This window comes from Podarcis gaigeae, assembly GCF_964106915.1.
Source record: "Podarcis gaigeae genome assembly, chromosome: 2".
Lineage (NCBI taxonomy): Eukaryota > Metazoa > Chordata > Lepidosauria > Squamata > Lacertidae > Podarcis > Podarcis gaigeae.
Genome location: NC_139679.1, coordinates 63,194,210 through 63,219,574, shown reverse-complemented (window position 1 = coordinate 63,219,574; position 25,365 = coordinate 63,194,210). Strand labels below are relative to the sequence as shown.

Genomic DNA, 25,365 nt, shown 5'->3' with positions numbered 1-25,365 from the left:
TCCCAGATATTATAACTGTGTGTCTTTCCCTGGCTGTTTAACTGGTGGGAATCAGATAAGGTGTCCATCCAGAATAAAGACTTTTGAAGAATTTCCTATGACACAAACCATGTATAAAGCACATCCGGTGAGTGGAGCAAAGTGGTAGTGGGACAGAAGGAAAAATAAACAGTTCAATGTATATTTGTCCATTACTGCAGTCTAAAGACAAGTTAAACTGTGTTTTCTGCCACACTTCAATATTCACACAAATTGCTAACACCATGATTTACAGTTGGCATGAAAGCTAGATGTGTATTGAGGAAACTCTTCTAAAAATAGAATATAGGGACTACCTATCCTCATTATATTTAGGCAACTACATCCCAGATAAAGGTATTTGCTGTATTAACGGTGGTGGGGTGTGTTAATTCAAATCTGCTATTATTTTTGTGATTGGACAACATTTGGTTTGGTAAGTCTACTTCTGATGAAGAAGCACGTACACTGCTTTCAGAAAACCAAAGAATTTAAATTTTACCTTCTGAAAATGTCAGGTAATGCAACATAACAAGAACAAAACAACAACTAATAATAATATATACTAATGTATAATATAACTACAAGTACTTGGCAATCATTTTTAATGATTTCTATGCAATTTTACACACATTTTACTTACCAAGCAAAACTTAATTATATTAATTTAACCAAAAGATCTTTTGAATTCCGAAGTTGTGTTACAATTTTTTAGCACCCCTCATTTTTGAAAGTTGAAAAATTCAACATGCTCTATAACATGCTTATAAAAATTTGTACAGGCTTCTAAGTTTTAGAGGCATATTTACAAGGCTGAGTTAAGCTCCACTCTTCTTGCTCATCATCTGCAGCTGTTCCCTGCCCTACATTTGCTTTTCAGTCTCCATCCATCAGAGGAAAGGTTCCTGGTGAAAAAAATTCAGAATGCTTGCTCAACAAGGCTGGCACTTCTAACACTTTTTATTTTTTTTCTGCTCCCTTGCAGGACAATCAGACAGACAGTGGGATGGTTTTGGCATCTGAGGAGTTTGAGAGGATAGAAAATAGACACAGAAAAGAAAGTGCATTCAGGTACTTGGTTATTTAGTTCTCCTCGCTATATCTCACAGCCCTCAGTAACATACAATACCCAGCAGTGTCCTCTGCAGCAAACCTCACTGCAGCCTCCTGTAAATGTGCTGGGAGCACAGAAATGCAAGCGCATCCATTCTCCTGTAACCTGCTGCTGGCGGCAGCATTCCTGATGGCATTTGTAACAAAAAGGGTTGATTGAGCTTAATGGCTTTTGAGTGGAGTCAGTTGACTCTGTGCAAGGAAATAAAGAGAGGAAGCATATTACACAGGCATGAAATACAGCAAGAAATCAAGGAGCTTTCCAGACAATCAAGCAGCAAAGGTACAGTTCTTTCAAGGAAACACTTTTCTTGTGGAAATGTCACATATTCCCAGTGCTCAAACTGCAATATAATGCCATTGGGAAAATGTGATTCTTTCCCCAGCTAGTGGGAAATGTTTCTGTAGTTGTTATGCATTTGACAGTGGATATGGCATCAAATGACAACACAAACCATCAAGGCACTATTTTATGGCTACTTTTAGAACATATAGAACAAAACTAGGCTAGGTTCCATTGATTTCAGGAAGAGAATTAATCTGTTTCTCCCACTGAAATAATTGAGACTTAGGCTGCTGCCAGATGAGGAGCTCCTAAGCTACAAGGGGAAGTCCAATTGACTTTCCATACTATCAGGAGTATTGCATTTGTTCTGTGTATACATCCTGTTATGTTTCATTAACCATAAGATTGACTGAAATAAACAAAAAATAGGGACAAACATGATATTCACTGTAATAATTATAATGAATATGTGCTGAGTTGCAATAGGTTCACTTTTCTGATATGTCATTGCCCATGTCAATACTCTACCCTTTTTAAAAAGATGTAAGAGTAGCACTAAAGGCATCTGTGCCTGTGGAAATAGAACCACTAGTGAGAAAAGTCAGACTTTCTGAAGTCTGACAAACGAGGGAAGAATCACAGGGAAAATACAAGATTTATTAAAGCTTAAAGTGTAACTCAGCTGATATTCAAAATCATTGGTGATACTTAACTGGCCTATATGGTTCCTGGCTTTGTTCAAATCCTCCAATAGAAATGGTGGGTAAGAACAATGAAATCCTCGGTGGTGAGCATGAGGTACATCGCTGGTAGGTCTAAAAGCAATAAGAAAATCAGTATACATACATACATACATACATTTTTTTGGGTTTTTTAAATGAAACTCCCTGCTTTGAAGAAGTGATATTGCAGTGCAATCCTATAGGATCTATGGGGCTTACTCTCTAGTAAGTCTGTTTAGGTATAATCTGCCAGTAGCTGAATCCAGTTTTCCTATATGAAATCAAGCTCCTGACAGCAATAAGGTTTACAAAAAACTACATTCTTGCATCTCATTTCTGGCGCACCACCTTCACTTTCTCATTAGAAAGATGCTCTCTGCATTTATTTATTTATTTAGTCAGACATACATACATACATACATACATACATACATACATACTGCCCTATACCCGGAGGTCTGAGGGTGGTTCACAGAAGTCCTCTATCATGTAACTTCACACATCTTGTAGAATTACCAACCTGCTAAATGGCTAGCTGTGCTTGCCCTGAGCTTTCTAATGCTAAGATGCTTTTGTTTTTCCCCTGGACAGTCAATTAGAATACTATCTCTTACTCAGAAGAACTGACTTCCTGTCTCTTGCTCTTTCTTTCTTCCCCCACCCGCAACAGCAGTAAAGGATCCAGTCGAAATGCAGAATCAATAGTGGATCAATCAGACCTGAGGGGTAGGTGTCGGCCATCGTACCAGTCCCAGCTCAGAGGCCAGACTTTTTACAACAGTGAATATGGGGAACTGTCAGAACAGTCGGAGGAAGGCAGCTGCACTCCACCCACTGAGGGAGCCAGTCCCTCCCTCCTCCATGCTTCATTCTTTTCAGACCAATACTGAAGGGAAGAACAGATTGTGGAGACACTCTGCTGAGAGACTACACTTCGCCCCTTATGCAGCACTACATTTGTTCAGTGGAGCCCACTTTCCCTTCATCCTTGAGGAATCCACAGTAGGGAACCCCTGTGGAACAGATGGCGAACTCCTTGGATGTGAAGATAGATGCCAAGCATTTTGATGCGGGATATAGTCCTTGCACTTGGCACTAGCACACTTCCTTGATCTGATTCTGTATTTGCCCCCCACCGCCCTGCCACCCTCAATAGATATTGGATGCAGTTCCCTGGGTGAAACAGGACTGTTCTGCCACCAGATGGATGTGTGTAGAGAGCTGCAGCCTCCGCTCAGTATTCAGCCTCCATTCAAATACTTTGCCGTAATAAGCTTCATTTCAGGTCAGATAAAAATAGATGTGTCTTAGCTGAGTTTCTTCCTGATATGCAGCCTTGTTTGCTTCTGCTCTTGTTTCAACTCAGCTATCATGGGAGGGGGAAGAAGCAAATGAATGAATTTGGGCAATGGAGGAGCAGCAGTATTTCCAGACTTGGAGAGTCCTGCTTCACTAGATATAGACATTCCCTATAGACACATCAGTACAAAACTATATATTACATACTTAATTCTTGTATGGTGTTACATATTTCATTTATGTTAGACACTAAGCCTATTATAGATTTTATCACATCACCATTCCCATGTCTGTGGTGGCATTATTGTCTGCTCTAGTACAAACGGACCACTTTATCTCTGTGCAGTGGGGGATTTGGTGTTAACTAGTTCAAGGTGGAAATTAATTTCCTTCACTCTCTACTGACATATACAGACTTGGAACCCATTTATGTGTTCAGTCATTTCCCACCCCACCCCTGAATCCCTGGTCAGCTATAAAATGTTTTTTATTGGCAGCCATCATTTTCAAAAATTTAGTGTCCCTTATCATCCCACGGCAAAGTGTGGAACTTTGTCTTTGTGGAAATGAATGCAACCTTATAATAGAGAATCTAATGAAACCCTTAACTGGTGTTTTTAGCTCTGTCCCTCTACTTATTCTTCTCTACCTCCCAATTCCTACATCCTTACTTCCTCTTTCCAGGATATCATATGTTAGAATAAATAGTACAAAGTAAATTTCTGCAAATGTATCTAATTTGCATTATTTATAATAGGAGGAATACAATGCAGGTCATTTTGTTAGTGCAAGCTGTTCTGCTTGCCTAATTAAACAATCTACCCTATCCTCTTGCTGTCTACGGTTCCAGGGGTTTCCTGACACCTCATCCCTGAGCCAATGGGGGAGGATATGGGGCACTGAAGGGAAGAAAGTCCCATTGCGCTAGGAGAAGTCCTTGTGTGGGCTTCCACTGGTGGCACTGGTTAGCTGAGCCCAGCCCATAGTCTGGAATTTGAGGATATTACTAAACATATACACACATTTGCATTCTTCCCTGACACAGTCCTTAGCATAGTTTTCCATCTTCTAATTGTAAACCATTGCATCAATGAGGTTTTGTTTTTTACATAAATGAGAAATAAGTATAGAGTCAATCTGAACTTGTTTGTGTAGTTGTTCCCTTGCATAGCCTACGAGCCTTTCCCTCCCAGCTCTAATTCTGAAGGACGCTGCCATAGGAAAATGTCTGTGAAAGCCTTATGAAATGGCTTTTGACCAGCTTGTGAACTTCACTTCATAATTCTGTACAGTGTCAGAGGCTCCCACTCTCAGTTGTGTCTCCATGTGAAAGAATTTCTGCTTGCAGGCCAGGCTTCTGTTTATAGAACTGATAGTTTTGGTTTAGCTTATTTTATTTTTTTCATATTGGGCATATGTTTCCCCCCCTCCAGATTATATATATTCCTCCATAAGAGGGCTTTATGCATTTATACATTTGTAATTATCATTGTTCATGCCTTTTCTACATTCATTTGTATCTTTATGAGTGCACTCAATGTCTTGTCCCTTTTTATTACATTTCCTATCTACATAAGTATACAGTTGTGGTTTAGTTATTATCAGGTGTGGAAGGGATGAAAGTCTCTTGCCTCTGTGTGTGTATTACATATTCTGTAGAAAGGGGGAGGGTGACTCAAAGAGATATATAAATGGTGTACAAATGGAAAACACAATTCTACATGGAATATTTCCTTCCTTTTTTCTGTTAGCAGAATCCCATTGACCTGAACAGCTGAGAACTTCACAAACTGGACCCATTTCAGTTGTACTTTTAGTGCACTGAATCACTACCCAGATGCAGATGAAGTCCCCCTGCCCTGAGCAACGTAGATACACGTGCAAAGCTGTAAATCTAATCTAATCAAGTGTTCCAGATTACAGGAAAGCTGAAGGATCATGTTGCAGGTCCATTAAGACCAAACAACCTGTTCATTGAGCATTCATTCTCATTTCTTTGCAGGAAGGTTAGATGACCTTGCATCAAAGCAAGTGTTATCCCATACTTCCTGGCACTTCCTTTACTGCAAAAAATCTATGGGGGGTGGGAGAGCAGGTTGTTGCACAGTACTTCAAAATCAGCTGTAATTCTGCAACCTGAATTTTCCAGTATGTGATTGAATTCCACTCAAAAACAGTGACAGTCTGGAAGTGCCCTTAGTCTTAATACCTAGTTTTAAAAGATAAGGGACAGTGTGGAACCATAAAAAGTTTAATGTTGTATGAGCATCAATGTGACTTGCTCATCCTGTAGTATTGTTATAGGCATTGGTGGATCTTTAACGGGGGAAGAACTCTCGATTAAGTGATTTTGGGGTGCAGCTACACAGCATCCAGGAATTGGAGCGTTTTGAAATGTGACATTGTTCCTGCAGTGTTTACATAAGAAAAACACTGTTGGGTGATGCCAAAGGCCCATCTAGTCCAGCATCCTCCTCTCACAGTGGCCAATCATATAGTGTATCTGGAGGGGTGTGTGCATCCACCTCTCACAGGATTAAAATGTCACAATGAAAGCAGCCCTCAGTGTTAATGTGTGAAGAAGCCACATTCTAGATTCCACTTCCAGTTTTATTCTCTTGCAATACTAAACTAGCAGTAGTACTTCCATTTCATTAAAATAACTTATTTTAAAAACTATCATCTTTTTTCTCTTTTCTATTTGGTCATATTCCTGTTTACCCAGAGGTGTAATTAGGGGTTTGCGAAATCAAGGGCAACACAACACTGCTATTGTGGCGAGCTCAAACGCAGGAGAAGCTTCCCGTTTTTCTCACACCGCAACAGAAAGGCATGCATTTTTTCCACCCTTCCTCTTCACCTCACTCTCACTCCGGATGCTTCGGGTACTTGGTTGTGTAAAATGTAGGAATTTCTAATATGGTATTGTGGTAAAGTGATGGGGGGGGGGGTACCAATACAGCTCCTTGCCAAGGGTGCAAGGGAACCTTGATACGCCTCTGTGTTTATCTGCTGAATTTTACATGGCTTCAATTGCTTAAATAAAGCATTTAAATAAATGTTTACCAGTATAGTAGCAAACTCTGTAAAGCGTTAAGCAAACTGCACTGGTAGAAGGCCATATCAATTCTACAGATGAAGGTATTATCCCATTAATGCACCAATAATTGTAAACTGGGTTTTTTTAAAAATAGAAAAAAATGAAAACCAATTATAGATATCTCCGTGAGTATGGAGGGGCAATTTGCTCATGCTAGGTCAAATAACCAAGTGCCTCAGGACATGGTCAGTTCTTCCCTGTTGTGAGATAGCAGTTTCTTTATGATTTCTTGATGCTCACGGTAAAGAGTAGGCCATATAAACAGATTGTCCCCAGAGAGGAATTCCCAAATAATTACACAATTTTGGGGAAGCAACTATTTGGAGCTCCTCATCATCCTTTTAATTTTATCTTGTTCTGAGCACTTTCACTACTACTTGCCTATTACTTTTAATATGTTACTTCTCCTGATGTTATTTGATGGGTAAAGTGATTGATGCACCCCAATTCACCATGGTCTTTTAATGGTACTGTTGTCTTCCTAAATTTGTAATTCAAAACATCCACAAAGTGTGCAGATTTTACATCTCCAAAGAAAAAACTCTTGTTTCTCAGTTTCTCTGTTCAGGACACCAGCTGCATAAGCACAATTACTGCAAAACTGGAAATATAAATGGATAACAGAAAGAATGGTGGTGGGGCAGTATTCTAGGACATAAAAGCAAATACAGACTTGCAAAGTAAAGCATTCAACTTTTCTTTGTCCACTATTCTGTTGTTTCAAAGAGCATTTTAAAGCATATGCTATCTTCCGGATGCAAGGGTTAGTCTCACTTCCCCATTCTCTGATAAAAATGCTGTGAAAGTCTGATTCTGACTGAGTCATTCTTTAAAAGAACATATCTGTTGGAAAGATCTGGCACAGGACAACACTTCTACTCCTGAATGAAACTCCCAACACTCTGATTGGATCAGGGACCATACTTGTCTGTAAGGCAGATTATACAAGCTGCTTGCATGCTGGATATGTCTTCTTTATTTGAAGCTGCAGCCTCAGGTTTCTTCTGCAACAAGGGTGAGGGACCTGTGCACCTCCAGATATAGCTGGACTGCAACTCCCATCATCCCAAATCACTGACCATGCTGACTGGAATTGATGGGAGTTGGATTCCCAACAGTATCTGGAGGGCCACAGCTTCCTTACCACTACTGCATTCTACAATATATCTCTTTCTAGTTTTCACTAAGTGGAAGCATTAAAAGTCTGGGTAGTATTCATCTGATTCCCATTTCCCTTGAATAGATTTGCAGTGTTTTGAGAAACTCTGAGAAAGAATCAGTTTGCCCTTGGTATGGGCAAGTGTCTAATTTTAATGCAGACTCTAGATCTTAAATAGCATGAATATATAGAAAGGCACTTCAAAATTACAGGACTATCGCAGGACAAAACCGCAGAAAAGTAACCTCTTTTCTGTTGGATCTTCTGCCACTGCTGTAACCTCTTAAAGGCACTGTAGAAATGCATCTGTTGTCTGTATGGAGTAATATACATTTTTAATCAATTAAGATGTATGAAAAGTCCCCTGTGTGGAAAAAATACTTCTGGAGTTAATTGAAATTGGCTGGTAAGAATCAAGAATTGTTTCTTAGGCTCCAAATTCACATTTGAGAGGGAGAAGGATGAGCTATTTATAGAGTGGTTATCTATAACTTGCAAGATCTTTGTTGGGCCTCTTTGGTGTCAAAGATACCCTGTGTGATTTGGGATTCTTCTCCAGTCTCATTTTCCAGTTTGTAAAATGGACAGGATGCACTTCCCCATATCATACATAATGTAACCAGATGTATGTGAATTTAAAGAAAATCCATATTTCCATAGCACTTAATAGAATTCCAAGCACAGTTCCAGAATGTACTTTGTTTTACTGCTGTTGTGTTTTGATACAGCAATTCTACACTTTTATAAACAGGAACTATTGCAGTAAGAGGAAGCCTTATGACAGTCATGGGTTTGTGGGCAAAAGTTGCCAAGCATTCTCCAGAATGTTGTTGGGTCCTCTACCACTTGCATTCCTTGGCAAATCCTTTATTGCCTTCTGAAGTGCACGTTCAGCTCAAACTAGGCTAAGGAAGCAGGACAGGTTTTGCTGAGGATCCCCTCATAATGCCACACCTTTAATACGAATTTAGTAACTATATATATTCACAAGGTTTTTAAGAATGTTTTCATACTTAGTGGGGGGGAAGCTTCTCATTAAATTGGACCTGAATTAGAAAGATGAAATGAGATTTCTTTTCCATTGTCCGAATGTAGAGATAAATTAGTCATAGACTCACCAGGATGATCTCAAAACGGCTTCAAAATAAGCCAGAAAGTCCTTTCTCCATCTTCATATTGAAGCTATTTTGATCTTTCCTGGTGAGTATATGACTTTAATTTTCTTTAGAACACTCATCAGTCTAACTCTGGCTTCACTAATTGTCTACAAACACTGAAAGGTGGGAGAAGGCTCATTTCTCACAATGGAATTGATTAGAACAGTGTCTACAGGATTTGCTTCATAACACTCCTTAAAAGGGCTGGAGGCTTATTTTAAAATAAATCATGACAGCTAGGAGTCTCGGCCCCTTGTGTGTCATCAGTACACTTTTGACAGTCAGCTTTACTTCTCTGTAATCAGGAGTGGCTGTGCAAGCCCTGGCCCAGTGTCTGGATGTATTAGTGGGCTGATGGGGGCTAATAAGCTGAGTCTGAATCATGGCAAGATGGAGGCTCTGTGTGTGAATGACTTCTGGATCCAGGAGGTCAGTCAATTGCCTGCCCTAGATGAGACTATACCATGAAGGAGCAGCTACATTGTATGTGCTCCTGATCTTGCTTTGTCACTGGAAGGTCAGGTGGCCTGTGTGGCTAAGAGTGCCTTCAACCAGCTGTGGCTGGTGTCACAACTGCAACTGTTTCTAGACCACAGCAGCCCAGGCATTGGTAATAACAAGATGAAATTACTGCAATGCACTCTAGGTAGGTCTCCCCTTGTGATCTGGAGGTTGCAGCTAGTGTAGAATGTGAACTGCTTGTGAATTCTAAACACTGACTGATTACCTGCAATGGGCTAAAACCAACCAAACATATTAATATTAATTAATATGTATGATTTACTGTTAGCACACTTAAAGCTGGTGAAAGAGTAGCATTTATTACCATTCTTTGACTGGTTTGATTAGGGCTATAAAACCCTGGTTATTGTTCTCCCAATCAGACCTGTTAAACAGTATGGAGGCCTTCTATCCTCTCAAAGCATATTGTTGATAATCCATTTGTAGTGTAATCCTGCATGTGTCTACTGAGAAGTAGCCGTGCAATCCTAACTGTCATCTGAGAAGCTGTAATTAATTCAGTGGGGCTTACCTCCAGATACATGGGGTTAATATTATAGTCATACCTTGTTTCTCAAATGGAATCCATTCCAGAAGTCCATTCAACTTCTGAAAATGTTCGGAAACCAAGGCGCAGCTTCCGATTGGCTGCAGGAGCTTCCTGCACTCAATCAGAAGCTACGGAAGCCGTGCTGGACATTTGGGTTCCAAAGAATGTTCACAAACTGGAACAGTCACTTCCGGGTTTGCGGTGTCCAGGAGCCAAAATGTTCGAGTTGCAAGGTGTTCACAAACCAAGGTACGACTGTATGTCCTTCATAGCTTCGAACATAATGGCCAGTGCTTATTCCAAATTAATTTATGAAGACTACAAGGGTGTGCTTTTGTGTATGACAGACACAAGATGGCTTTAGTGACTGATCAGTATTACAATCAGCAAATCACTCTGAAACTTGCAAATCAGTTGTTGTTTTTACTAGACACACATCTGGACCAGTAACTGTCCCACACTAAACTTTAATGACTTAACTCATGTACTTACCAGCTTAAAAAAAATAAGCCATAAAATATACCCCAGAATATGGCTGTTCTTGTTCAGAAAACCTAAGCAATGATGAAGTAAGCATTTTGCTACACACACCTGTGCTGAAAATGTTTGTGCACACACAAACAACTGACATAGATGTATTCAGTGTAGTGATGTTGGTGGGGGTGAGCAAACTACTTCTGGACTGGGTCACCTGCATATGCAAAAGGGTAATGTGAGACCTTTAATCCAACACACAGTTCTGAATGCTAGAGTCATTTGTGCTTTGTCACCTTTGACTGAAGCATCCACCAGTTTGGGGTGTGATGATTCAATCCAACACGTACCATTTGTCCTTCCAGCAGGTGAGCTAAGGTAGCAAAGCTTTCCTGGGCATGGGTAATGTGTTCACTGTGGCATATATATTGGTAAATTGTCTGGACTATTGTAATGCAAGCTTTGTTGGGCTTTCCTTGCAGCTGGTCCAGAGTAGGGATGGAAGAATCTGTCTATTTCACATCTCGGACTCTCATTTTTCCAATCTTAAACCCAGTTCTCCACATTTTGCAGCAATTTGTTGAAAATTTTGAAAATTCAGCAGCATTTTAGTGTGAATTTCTCCTAATAAACAATTGTATACAGTTTTCAGTAATGTACACATTTGTGCAAGTAATTTCTCCTAATACATGCATTTTTGTAAATATTGGTTGGCAAAATACAATGCTAAATTTGGATGAGTGAATTTTGAAGCTGTGCTTTGGTTTGCATCTTGTTTCAGAAAGTGTCAATTTGATAGATACTTACATACAAAATCTAAATAAGCTGACCAGGTTAACTGAAAAAAGTATTCTTATTCACTGCCTAGCAAGGGCAGTAAGATCAGCTAAAGGAACTAATTTAGTTTTGCAATAATTACAGGCTTGTGGTAACATGGGCTTTTTCACTGGCAGCAGCAATGTTGTGGAATGCCCTCCCTGCTGATATATAAGAGACCCCATCAGTATTGGCATTCTGCCAGCTCCTGAAGACACATCTGTTTAGGCAAGCATTCCCCTGAACTGAACTTCTGGTTTGATGGTTTCAACTGTGTTTTGGTTTTTTAAACTGCTTTAAAAACAGTTTTTTAATTGTTTGTTTTATTGCATATTTTAATTAAGGATGTTTTGGGCACAATTGAATTGTTATTGTGTGTTTTAATGATGTATTGATTTTATTGTTGTAAAACACTTAGGAACCATTTTGGCATATATGCAGTATATTTATTAATAAGAATCATAGCTGTCTATTTAGCAGCTATTTCTACACAGAGCCTCATGCACAGCACACTATTGCTTGTCAGCAAGTGTCAGATATGTGGATTTCTTAGTAAAAAAATATATCTTAAAGCTATCTGTTAGATTGTCAGTAAATGGAAAGTACATGAGGCACGCTTGGTTTATTTTTTTATTTTACATTTACTGTATTCCCAAACAAATCTTTAAATGCTATAGACCTCATTTTCTCTTTATCCTTAGCATCAAGGAAAACCTATTATGGCCTATATACCTTTCTACTTTTCATTAAGCACTATCCACTAATCATATCTGTTCATAAAGCTTAGAGGAATTATAATGCTTCTTCAAAAGAAAATATTGTGGAGTCATTTAATTTCTGCCGAATGTCCTAGTGTTCTGATGTCTGGGCATTTAGGCGCACTCCTGTTCCTCTAGTGAAAACGATACTAGGGATGAGGCATAGAGAATCTGAGCTCATGCAAGCTACAGAAAAGATGATTACAGAGAGAATCTTGGATGACAAGGTCTTAATGGAAATAAAAGCTGTACCTGGGGAAAAGAAGAAAGGCAGGTGGAAGAAGACAACATAGAAGAAACTGGATCCAAGAGACTGGGGTCTGCCCTAGTATAAAGAGAGAAGGGGTCTAAGAATCAAGTATGTGTGGTGGGATTTAAGATATTAAAGGACGGAAGGGTCAAGAAGAGTTCAGCTCCTTTTATTCTGTCAATAGATCTGCCACTGATTTGTGTGTTTTGTTTCCTAAGGACTTTAGTTTGTTCACCAATTAAAGTACGTAATGTAATAAACACTAATGAATGCTGCTTTGCCTGATTAGACAGTACAATTGTGCATGGGGGGGGTTATGTTCCAAGGATGGTGAGTATATGCAAACTCAGGTAGTTCTGAACTACTTCCAGGCAACCACCTGTACCTTCCAAGCTTAAAAGCTCTCTGCCTTACTTAGTGGGCTCTAGGATGCTCTTGTGCCAGCTGTGAGATGTTCCAAGTTCCAGCAAGAACATCCCAGAACCTAGTATGCATGCTTAAAAGCTCTTTCCACCAGGAAAACTCAACACAAAAGGAGCTTTTAAGCTCTTCACCTTGTGTGCAATTAATTTGTGGGATTTCAACCGGACAGTTTTCAACCATACAAGGTTGAGATCGCACAAGTTAATTGCACACAAGATGCTATTGTACTGTATATGAAAATATTTCCCATTGGACGATTTACTTTCATTTCTCTTTGCCCATGCAGGAGTGTTTGTGCTTTTGTATATAGCTGTGCTGCAGATTTACTTCTGAATAACAGCAGTACGTCAAGTTGTCTGGTTTGTTGTATGAATGCACCCAGTGTTTTTGTACCTGTTTCTCATTTTGATTTCTTAATGAATGGCTGGACTGACTTGATAAGGTGCTTTGACTCATTTGAAACAAAATAGTCGTAGAATTATTTACTTCATACAAATATAGCACCATCTGTGTACATAAGCACATTGAAGAATTATATTAAAAAGCTGTGAGTGCCATTAGGATTGTAGCCAAAACAGAGCTGCTGGAAAGCAAGAGGGAGGGAGAACCAGGAGGATTGCAAAGGAACAAAAAGAAAATAAACTATTGAGACCAACCAACCCCAATCCCCAAGGGGTTGAGATCATGCTCAATGGTCACAGCAAAGGGCTGTAGCTCAGTGGCTGAGTATCTGTTTTGCATATGGATGGTCCCAGTTTTATTCACTGGCATCTCCAGGTAGGGCTGGGAATGTCCCCTGCCTGAAACCCTAGCCAGCTGCTTCCAGTCAGTGTAAACAATACTGAGCTAAACAGACCAATGGTCTGACTTGGTATAAGGCAACTTCCTATGTTCCACATAATACTGTTATTATTTAGTGCATTTAAAATCACTCTTCTTTCCAAATTTTTGTGTACATTGGTTTTTTTTTGTGGGGGGGGTGTTGGTAGGGTTGGTAAAAGACCAGGGAGAGTGGAGTATGGAATGGAGTATGCTGGAAGGGAGCATAGTTGACTAACTGGCTGGAGCACTGGAGAGCAACATTTTGTTGCAGCTTCCACTTGCTGTAAATAATAGTGTTACAGCTATGTTGTGCTGTTGGGCTAAGCAAAGAGCTAGAGCTTTCTTTCTAGGTTCTAATTGTTTGATAGTAGATAGTGAACAGTATGTACTGTATTTACGCGAATCTAATGTGCCTTTGAATCTAATGCGCACCTCAATTTTCAAAACCTTGAAACCAAAAAAGTATTTGCTGCCAAAGGTAATATGCGCCATCAAATCTAATGTGCACCCTAATTTTCGCAATGTTAATTTGGCCAAAAAAGATGTGCATTACCTTTGAGTAAATACAGTATTTCCTTACTGGCTAGTCACTACTATCAGTCTTGTTGCCCTTTATTTAGTCTAATGTAGGGAGGGAGGCTGTATTTGTGAAAAATGGATGTGCCAAGAGAGCTAAAATCTTCTGACGCTGACCCAATCCATGGATAATGCAAATTGGTTACAAAAGGTTATAAAATGGTGCCAACCAGTAGAACTGATCTTTAATAGTGTGCTGGGATGAGGCTAGAATTTTGTCCACTTGCTTGGGTTTCCTGCCTGCTCAGCTTGTACATTTGTAAATAAGCAGTTTATTACAAATGCCACACTAAGTCTCTAGTGTTACTTTAGCCAAAGGAAAACTGCTCTATAGAATAAGATTTCCCTGGAACATCCCGCTATTCAGAGATTTACGTAGCACAAAACAAAATCTACATCTCCAAAACATTTCTAAAACTTTAGCTGTCACCCAGCAGAACCAAATGCAGTGAAAACTTGTTATATAAACTGTTGTGATATTCGTTACACCCCTGCTCTAGATATTCATAAGCTCTATATTCACCTATGATGCTATTCTATCCTCTGTTGCTGATATTATAGACAGATTTCATAAATTCTGCATAGGAAGGAATTTCAAGGAGACAAGCAGGCAGCTTTTGCTGCTGATTTTAGTTCTGGTGTTACTGCTTACATGAGGGACACAAGATGCTACCGTGACATTTACACATTTAGAAAAGCAGCATTCTTCCCAAGTATTTTCTGCTTTGCATAAAAGTGAACACTGTCAACTCCACTGATGTGGTGACACTTTACAGTACAGCTGAGCTGTCAATAAAGTTGCACTAGATTGGGAGATATTATTCACTGTAGAACTGTGAAATTTCTCTACAGCAATGAAAGCACAAGACCAGTTCTGAGCAATCAGTGGAACAGCAAGGCATTTTCTGTATAACTAGTATTTTTGTTCTGGTGCCTGAGGCATAGGTGATATTTTGCAATTTCCCCTTCTGGATTGTAGTTTTGTAACCCTTTTTTATTTGCACAGTTTGATTGAGCCTTTCCAGCGTCATAAGCCATGGTTTATGAAGCCAGGAACAAGCATCAGGAATGAATGCTTCTCCTCTGCTTCTCCACTCCTCCAACTGTGCATTGGGTTCTTTGGTATGAAAAGTCTAGATGTATTAAATCAAAGTTTCCTGCTATGTCCAAACCAGTGAACTCTGTCTAAATGTCAGCAAACCAAGAAAACAAGTGAGGATTGATCCTGGCTTTATTTTCCTGGTTTGCTGATAGGTAATGGAGTACAGTATCCTGGAAAAAAGCATGCCTGTATACTGAAAAGGATTGTAAAGGCAATGAAAAATCAGAAAAGACTGGCAGGAGAGATTTCACGTGCTTATTTAATTATTGTTAATGGTACGTTTCTTAACACAAATGTGCAGATAGCTCAGCCAAGTCTACATTATCTTCACATCAGACATCATGGATGCCCGTCTATATGCAGAACAGATGTGGAGCTAAGGAATCAAACTGTGCCATGTGCACAGGACTGATTCCAAACAGCAGAATAATTTTAGCTAGGCCTGTTTCTGTGCCTTTCTGCTACTGGGTGGCACCACACATCAGTTATAAAACACATGATTTGCATGTGGAAGAGCCTAGGTTAAACCCCTGGCACCTCCAGATGATTGATTGATTGATTGATTGATAGATAAATAAATAAATAAATAAATAAATAAATAAATAAAGTAAGTAAGTAAGTAAGTAAGTAAGTAAGTAAGTGATGGGGGAAATCTCTTTCTGGGATCTGAAATAACTTTTCCCAGACAGAATATTCAGTAATAGGCTAGATGGACCAAGAGTCTGACCACCTATAGTATGTAACAGGTATAAAAATATTCATTGTAGTCAGAAGGATCTAGCAAGATCTGCTAGGCATTGCAGCTGGTCACAGTCATCTGTGTGAATTCAGATACAAGATGGAATGTACAGTAACAAACACTCATTATAGAATGTAGTACAACGATAGAAAATGGATCGGTTCATTATAGCTCTATTATTTTCTTATAGCTTCAAGTAAAAGCAGATGCAAGTGGGCTAGACATGAACTAATAAGGTTGTTCTAATTTTGCTATAAAATGCAAGCTGTTTTCCCACAGAGCTGTCTCCTGATTCCTGTGACAGAACAAATACAGGAACCCATTTTTCTGTTAAAATAATAAGTGTATTATTTTCAATAACAAAGACGCATGGAAAACATTAAACGTTGTCAAGCAATCTGCCCACTGTTAGACACAGTAAATATTTCTTGTGAAGGACACTAGTGAAATGTGAATATTTGTCATTTTTGTTGCTGCATAGTCCCCTGAGTACAGGATGAAGAGTTTTTGCAGAATGCTTAAAAGGCCATTAGTGGACCCACTGTGGTTCATCACCTTGCATTTCCCAAGCACGGGGGTGGGGGGTGGGGGAGATGTGATGTGAAAGCAGAACATTCAGCTACCACTTCAAAAACATTTCCTGTATTATATTGACATTTCTATAGAGCTTTTCATAAATGACATCTCTGAGGATTTTACAGATCCACAAGTTATCTGCCTTTAGTGGGTTTTGTGGGTCAATGTTTGCTCTCACAAGCACGCACAATGCGTACTGCATTTGTTGAAAGCCACCCAAGAAGAGGAGAGAAACTTGGCCCTCATTAAAGGAAAAATTAAACTAGCACAATGCAATTTGCTGCTAGATTCCTCACACTGGTGATCAAGTGTATCATTCACAACAAACACATTAGCTTCTCCAAAAGGAAACATTTAACCACACTGCTAAAGATTAATAATTGCTCTCAATGTGGGGCTTTCCATTGCTGCTAACAAAATAACTAGGCAGGACATGTCTCTGCAGAGCAGACAGGTGGTTATTTGCTTCAAAACACACATATTTTCTGCAACAAATACTAAAAATAAAAAATAAAACAGTGTATTTAACCATCATAAATGTTAGATGGAAGGTTGCTTCTGAGTTTTCTTTTTGGATTTTTTGTGGCATCCATTTCTGAGGACATAAAAAGTGATCCGGAGTGGTTTCATGCATATTTATTTTATTTATCTGTGTACCCACTTTTCAGAGCAAAAAGCCTTCAGAAAGCAATTTAAAAGAATAAATTGGAATAAATACAAGTTAAAACCAATTAAATATAGCAAGCAATACAAAAAACAACAACCCAACAGCTATATAAAACAGGAGTCCAATATGACAGTTAAAAGGCCTTCAGACTCAGGCTAGTCTTTAGCACATACCTAAAGTCTGTGAGTGAGGGTGCTGGCAAATCTCACTAGGTAGTGAGATACACAGTCAGGGAGCCACCCCTGAGAGGACCCTGTTTCTAGTATTTCTGATAATGGCAGGGCCAAGGCAAGACCGTAGATACTAATCTCAAGATAGATTCACATGAATGGGATGTTCCATATTGATGAACAAAATTACAACTACTTTACCATTGTTACATGTGGTGGTATTATTTATGTATATGGTGCATCTGCTGGTGCACCAACTGCAACCTTCTCTGGAAAGTTAAGACAGTAACCCATGCCCTTCTCACAGGCAAGCTAGGCTTGACTATTGAAATGTGGGGGGGGGGGCTGCCTTTAACATGACTCAGAAACTTTTAACTGGTTCAGAATGTAGCCACATGAATCCTGATGGGTGCTAGTATTTGTGTCATAGGACACCATTATTGTGCCACTTGCACTGGTTGCTGGTGTGCTTTCCAAGCCCAATTTGCCAATTTTAACTTTTAAAACCTTAGAGGGATTGGATCCAAGTAATTTGAAGGACCAAATTCACTAATACCAATCTTTTCACATGTTATGACCAACAACTGAGGCCATTCTCACTTGCATGCCACCAAGATGGTGGGCACAATGTGGAGGGCTTTCTCCGTGATAGCCCATGACTCCAGAATTCAATGCCAGCTGGCTGCTATACAGTTAGTATTGTTTATAAATAAAAAATTATTATTATTAGGTCTTCAGAAAGGCCTTGACAACCCGCTTAGTCTCAGTGGCTTATTTATGAGTGATACCTTATGCTGCCATTGCACTTCTGCAAATTATGTTTTATTCCTGGGATGCATGTGTATTTATTATTATGGCTTTTATTAATGTTGTGAGCTTTATTGGAAGTTTTAGCATTGTATTCTGTTTTAATATTTTCAGGAAATGTTTTTATGTGTTATTGTGTAAGCCACTTGGAGGGGATTTTAGTCATAAAGGCAGCCTATAAATATTTTTAAATAAGTTGTAGAAGGCTGATTAAAACTCTAACAAAAACTGTGCTACAGCATGGACAAATTCTGTAGCCTCTCCCCCTTTATTGCCAGCACAGGTGACAGCCACAAGTCTTCCCCCACCCCAGTGATACCCTGATCTTCATCTATGAAATATTGATTGGTGTATGACCAAGATGGAGATGAATCTTTAACCCCAACATTGAAAAATGTGCACCCATAATAGCCAAATGAGTATTCTGTATGTATGAAACGTGTGGATGTAGATGAAACACATGCTAAGCCCATTCTTCTGCTGTGAAGTAAATGTGTTCATTCTCCACACTCTCAATACAGTAGTCACAATGAAGGACTACTAAGCACCAAGAGAGGAAAAGCTGGTTGATGATACAAGGTATAACAAGAATGGGATGTTTATATTTAGTAAAATGAATCACAGTGCAATTCTAAGTGCATTTACTCATAAGTAAATTATGCTGTGTTTAATTGTATTACTCCTAAGTAACTAGATAAGAGTCCCTTCTAGGCAAAATACATGGGATTGCACTACATAATATTAACTTATTTATGTACTGCTTTTCAGTCAGGATTGGCTCTCACACCAGGTTCCAGTTAAAACCCACATAAAGGTACAATATAATTAAGGATATATTTGGCATATGTCAGGAAGTCTCTTCTGGTTTTGGCAGCTGGTGATACAGTCCAGGCTCTTCCCTTTGAATCAAGAGGGACAGAGCAGAAGGTGCTATATAGATAGACTGGCAGAGGGTAAATAGGCAGCTTCTGTAGCTTGACATTTTTGTGAACCCACTGTCTGGCCAGCATATTGCCAGTGGGACAAAAAGTTTCTCTTCTATCAGGATATGGCTTAAGCCACATTTAACCCCAATGAAATGTAACTTGGCATATGAGGTTTTAACTTATTAAAAAGGAGCCAGAAGAGACGTGCTTACACTATGCACTCACTAACAACTTAATACATAGGCATATCAGAAGGAGGTGCAGAAGAAATCTTGACGCCCAGGCAAATGACCCTCATAAGACCCCAACACACACACACACACACAGAGCTTAGCCCGTGCATGAGAAAGAGGGATTGGGGGAAAGCTGTTTGTGTGTCTATGTAAGAGGGATCTCAGGCTTCACCGACCTCTGGCATGTATTCCTGGTCTACACCAACCGGCAAAATCTTTGCAGGGTTTCAGAAAGGAATATTTCCCAGCCTTACCTGGAGATGAAAGAGGCTGGACCCGGGACCTTCTGAATGTGCAGCTTTAGCACTGATTTTGGCCCTTCCGCCGGAGCAAGGCAAGGTGAATTATGCGGACTTGAGGGGACTTGGGTCCCAGAGAAATGTGGGTGGCGCGTAACCTGAGGGGATTTCTAGCTCTCATCAGAGAAGTGAATTTGTGAGGCAATTTCTTCCTAAAATGACGGGGAGGAGTGTCGTGTCGTTAACTATTATGTCAACGTGTGGAAGGCACAGCATAATGCGGGAAGGAAAAGGGGGCTTATGGCTGGGAAATGGAATGGCCGGTGTGAGGTAAATGGACTGAGCGAAGGAGTGATTTGCTTGAGGGGGACATGACGGGTGTTGCTGCCCTGCTTTCGCTCCCTCGGAAGAGGGCATAATAATGACACTCAGCTTCGATCGACTGGTAACGGCGGAGGAGAAAGGGTCAGTTTCTATTGGGAGCACACACACACCAGTCCTGCCTCAGTGTCCAATGAGTGTGTGGAGGGGGAGGGGTTGCAGTAAAGCAATATAAGGAAGATACATATAGATGTGGAGCTAGTTCGCATGCACAGCTGTCCCTGAGCCTGGCTGCCTTTTCCCTTTTCGACGGTTCAGCTCCCCAAAAACAGCCACCGCGCTGCCGCCTCTCCCTCAGAATCCAGCGCAACCCAACTATTTTTAAACTAGCCCCGCCTCCGCTGCCTCAGTCCCTGACTGTAACGCTCGCGCACCCTCCCCTAGGAGTGGGTGTGACTTTTCACTCGAGTTCCCTCCCACCTCCTCGTGGCGGTGCGTGGGGGGAGGAGGGGGAGAGGACGAGGGCGAGCAACGGGTTGGCGCAGTGCGCCTGCGCACGCGGCGCGAGAAACTACCCGGCAGGTTGCAGTTGGTGGTTCCGCCGTAAGAACCCGCCCGGGCGCTGCCGGCTGCCGTTGTTTCCAAGCTGAGGGGGGAAAGGGAAAGGCTTGACGGTTGCTCGGTGGGTGGGGCTGCTGGCGCCGCGAGCTCCCTTTCGGCTGTTGGTCGCGCGGCCGGACTGACCGAGGGGGGTGGGGGTGGGAAGAGGAAGAGGAGGGACCCGCGAAGCGGCCGGAGCCGAGTCGGCCTCCATGGAGCTTCCGCGGCTCCTGACTCCGCCGCAGTCGACCGCCTGGGGCTGGGGAGGGTCTGTGGAGGCTGCGCGCGAAACTGGGCTCCGCCTCGGGACCCGACAGCAAGCCTGAGGAGGGCCGAAGGCTCCGGGGCAGCCGAAGCAGCGGCGCCGAAGCGCTCTCCTTGCCGAGCCGCAGGCTGTCCTGGAAGCGGCGGCGGCACCGTTCGCCTTCTCTGTCTCTCTGTGCCCCTCGGGTGGAGCGGCGACGCTGAGTGACTGCTTCCCTCCCTCGGACGAGACTGTCGGCCGCTCCTTCCCCGCGGCCGCCCCCGGAGATACGAAGCCCCCCCGGAGCGACCGCCGCCACCTGCGCTTCTCTGCCTACCTTCATCCTTCTCCTTGGTAGAAAGCGAAGCCCCAGGAGGCGAGCTGGCAGGCCCAGAGCTGCCCCTCTCTTCGGGAATCGAGTGACGGACTGCTCGGCCTCTGGAGCCCCATCCTCTGCTTTTAAAGCATTTGGATCCCAGTGCCCCCCCCCCCCGTCTCCTTCGAATAAGCTGTTGTGTCTCGTCTTCCTTGCAGCTGCTGTAGAGCTTAGGCTATTATCCCGGTCTCTTCGTTCTGATTCGTTTCCACCTTTTAAAACCCGATATATTTTTTAAAAAAATATCCTTTCCCCCACCATCCATATCATTTTAATCTTCCTCCGGTGGCTGAATGTATGGAAAGGACTAGGCACCCAGGGTGGCTCTCTTGCTTCTTGTAGCGATTCTAATTCCTTTTTATTGTGATATGGAATAACATGCATTTATGCACACAATAATCTTTTGTTCAAGAGACGTTTTGAAGATAAAATTTACATTTTTTTAGGGCTGAAAATGTTCCTAAAGTGGGTTTTGCCTTATTGGAGCTATTTATCCTCTGTGCCCATTTTGGTCCTGTTTAATTGTTACACTCTTCCAGCTAGTGCAGATAATGCTAGTCAAGCATATTATACAGCCCTCATAAATGTGACTGTACTGAGTCCTGATCGTTCAACACCTACTTTGCTGATACTTGAGCGTGGACGCTATGGACAAGATTCTCCCAAAGTAGCTGTCAGAGGCCAACTTTTGGCACCTCTGCCAATCAATGGAGGTAAGGATTTCCTTTGGTTCTTTCTCTTTAGTTTAAATGAGGCTTTGGTTTGTTAAGCTTTCCTTACAGTGTACATTAAAATTTTCACAAAAACTATCAAACCCTCTGCCTTCTCCCTTGCCCATTGGTTCTGGTTGGGTTTCCGTATTTCCTTATTTAAGCAATCTGTAACTATGAAAGTCAGTTCGTGGACTGACCTGTGAAGTACATTTGGGTGAATGTAGTACAATTTTATACATTTTTTTGGTGTACACCTAAAATACATACACACATGTTGAAAACACATGTATCATAGGCACTCCTTTTCAGCCTACTGGGAGCTGCCTGTCAAGTTGCCCTTCAGAAGTAAATCTGAGTTTGCTGCCATGTAATGTGTGAAATGGCTCTTTGTATTCAAGGGCATTGAACACAAGATTGATTCGAAGCCTCTCACAATCTAGTATGGTATTATACTAGGTTCGGCCAACAGGCAAGAAGTGGTGGTTTCTGCATCTGCTGCAAATTTCTACAGCCTTCCAGGTTTGCATTATAATAGTGGCAAGGTTCTTCCCTCTAAGGAGGTAAGCAACATATCAGGGAACTAATTGCAAGCAATCTGACTGTGGATGCCATCTGGCCCTCGAAAACAAAGCTGAGACTAAGGCCAGTCAGTCTTAGCTTTAGTGTTTAACTTGCTTTAAAGTGAAGTTCCATCTAGAACAGGCAGTCCCACCAATAGCAGCTCTCTATAAAAAGAATGTTTTTCCTAGTCCTTTGAAAGTTAATCCATTAATTACTGTTACATTAATTTAGACACATGGGTAAGTCTTTTTTAAAAAATCTCAACCTCACAGTCTCTTGAGTACCTTTTTAGTTCTGAAAGACCTTGGAGCAATAAAGTTCTCTTCTATCTGATATCATAAATTGATGCTTAGGATTTGTTTTAAGTTTTGTAAGAGTGTTTTGTATATATTTAGCAGATTCTTTTACACAGTAGCTTGATTTTTTGTCACAGTTGAAAACTTGCTTAGAAAAAATGGTTGCTCTGGAATGTAAGCATAAGACATACATTAAGTATGCAGTTTTATAGCTATTGTAAAGTGGAAAGTGCTATAGAACTAATTTTTAAAATTGCAATTAGGACATACATGTAAGCGTTAAGTGGTGAATAAGTTCTAATTTAGTACTTCTGTGCAGTTAATTGTCAGCACTCTGAGTTATGTGATCTTATGCATGTTTGCTCATAAGCAAGTCTCATTGTAGGACTTACTCCTAGGTATATGTGTATAGTATTGCAGCCTTAGGCCTGTATCATTTTCTACTTCCTATTTTTTCTTCATACCTCACCTTCTGTTTAATTTTCTTCTTCTTTTGTGCTCTTTGCATGTTAACAGTTTGCCTAAAACCTTGCGTAATTCATCTAAATACTGTAGGTTTTTCCTTTTTCGTCCTGTGAAACTAACATTACGTGCATGCTGAGAATGACATGCCCTAAACATTTAAAAAGATTATTTGGAACAAATTTAATAGAAAACAATACGTAGTTGTTTGAGGTTATAGATGTTCTTCGTTTTATGCTGTCTTGACTGTTAAGGACCTATTGATAGTACAATTTAGATTCAGGTATATCTGAATGTCCAAGGAATAGACATGGGCACAAAGCATTTTCAGCCATAATTATTTATCTGGATTCAGCTTTAGTTAGCTTGTCTGCATCCAGTCTCCAATTCTAGCCAGACAGAGTGAACATTTGCAGGACAAGAACTGAGTGACATAAACGTATTGATAACTCTAAAGTCTGTATAAATATACAGTAGTTCTCCAAACCGAAAGGTGGGGGACCATGGTGAATAGCATCTTGTACATGGACAGCAATTCAGAAATAATAAGAAGTAGGACACAGAGTGCTCCTGCATTTTACCATTTGGGAAGAGTGGGGTGTAAGTATGAGGTCCACAAATTAGTGACATTTCATACCTCTCATATGGACAGTTTGTGCCTCTGAAGGACAGTTTACGTCTCTGAAATTATCTATTTTGACTCTTCTTTCCATCACTCTTTCCATCACTTCCTTTTTCCATCACTTCCTTTTTCCATCACAGGAATAGGTTTCTCCTTATTTGGGGGTGGGGTGGAATAAAAAAGGCAGAACTTGAATAATTTTTAGGGGCACTTTTTTACTGAACCCCTATTCCAGTTGGCTTTATTTTATTTAAAGAATTTTAAAACTGTTTTAAAACAATTCTTTCATCTGTTGTTTGTATGCTACTTTTCTGATACTGAATGGAAAATAGTGTGGCTAAACAGCTTATAGACTGCTAGAAAAATTGTTTTATTTTAAAATAGAAAACAACTACTTTCAATTAGTCAGCATTATAGGTTATGAAATTTCACCCCTCCAAATTACTGCAGTTTAAAAATGGTATAATCATTAAAATTTGGTATCATGATCATTTACCAACCTAGTCCAATATTACTGGGAAAGCTAAATACACAGCAGCCATTAACTATTTACCACTTTTTTTTCTTGTGTGTTGCTCTATTTAGGCAGTTCTATATCAGATGCGTTGTCTTTAAGCAGTTAATATGTGAGTGAAATTGAAGTCACACATTTCAGAATAGGCATGTAAGCTGCTGTATGTAGCTTATTTTTAGTATTTTGAGTGTCAGTTAACCTGAATATGTCTGATCTCAATAGTTGTACCAGGTGACCCTTTTATATCATGCATTCACTGTTGTGAGTCAACTGTGAAAATGAATACACTCTTAACACACTGATTGGGTGCTTCATAGCAAGATACATAGTAAGAGTAGGAAAGGCACTTGAAATTGTTTGCCAGTGTGTTGTGTACATCTGCTAAATGCAAGGTTCAACCTTCTACATCCACAGTAAATGTTCAAGTGACATTTTGTGGTGGTAAAGCAAAAGTTGGGCCCTGTGCATAGGAGCAGATGCATACCGCCAGGTGGAGATGGGCTGGCACTTGCATGTTTCTTGATCTGTTACTATGCCTGTGTGAATAATCTCTGAGAAGAATGGATTTATTTATAGCATTTATATACCATGTTCTCCAAGTAGCTGAAGATGGTGTACATGCTTCTCTCCCTCCTTATTTAATTCACACAACAACCACGTGAAGTTAGGTTGAGAGGTCAGTTTAATGGTTTAATGGTTTTGAACACTGGTCTCAGAGGTCCTAGTCTAACCATGATACCACATTCATTGTGATTAAGGATGGAAACCATCTAGATCATTTTTATTTCCATAAGAAGTCCAAGTTCTTGAGGTAAATGACATTGTCATCAAATTTACTGTCCCTGAACTTTGGTATAGGTAGTAAAGATTATGGATATGTGTTGTAGTGCACTGAAATTATTGCACTTGTTAAGTAAAGTGACTGAATTGAATTTCATGAATAAACTCTAGTTGTGAAGGCATTTGCAGTTTGTAAGAGTATTAAGATTATTTGCGTGTTTCCATTTCCAGGTAAACTCCTAAATCTTTTTACTGCTGTTTTATTATGATAATTTTATATAGCGTGCTTGTATGTATTTCTCATTCTACCTGAAAGGTACCAAGTTGGGGAAGGCTGTTAAGTATGATGGAGATCTCTACTTCTTGTTCTTTGAAATACTGTAGAGGGTTTTT

The 25,365-nt window shown here is 40.4% G+C and overlaps 3 protein-coding genes across 9 annotated transcripts in view; 2 read left to right on the top strand and 1 right to left on the bottom strand.

The window, feature by feature from the left end:
- The window catches only part of FLT4 (fms related receptor tyrosine kinase 4), a 93,389-nt gene extending 80,920 nt beyond the window's left edge, over positions 1–12,469 (top strand). For 4 of the 5 annotated variants that reach the window (XM_083728355.1, XM_083728359.1, XM_083728357.1 and 1 more), the window contains exons 28-30: positions 7–127; positions 1,004–1,089; positions 2,810–12,469. In XM_083728355.1, coding sequence (XP_083584481.1) covers positions 7–127; positions 1,004–1,089; positions 2,810–3,029 — 427 coding nt within the window. In that variant the 3' untranslated portion in view covers positions 3,030–12,469. The remainder of the gene's footprint in view (positions 1–6; positions 128–1,003; positions 1,090–2,809) is intronic. The other variant, XM_083728356.1, reaches the window with a different exon arrangement.
- On the bottom strand, positions 590–21,408 carry LOC310839572 (uncharacterized protein; the record flags this gene model as incomplete). Its single annotated transcript, XM_083728203.1, has 3 exons — positions 590–2,232; positions 19,499–21,199; positions 21,283–21,408. 2 exons carry the CDS (start codon positions 21,406–21,408, stop codon positions 20,186–20,188), a joined length of 1,140 nt encoding a protein of 379 aa, XP_083584329.1. The 3' UTR covers positions 590–2,232; positions 19,499–20,185.
- The window catches only part of RNF130 (ring finger protein 130), a 42,452-nt gene continuing 37,429 nt past the window's right edge, over positions 20,343–25,365 (top strand). For all 3 annotated transcript variants that reach the window (XR_014561601.1, XR_014561602.1, XM_083728585.1), the window contains exon 1: positions 20,343–21,737. Coding sequence is in view for 1 of the 3 variants with exons in the window: in XM_083728585.1 (XP_083584711.1) it covers positions 21,479–21,737 (259 nt within the window). In the remaining 2 variants the exon portion in view is untranslated. The remainder of the gene's footprint in view (positions 21,738–25,365) is intronic.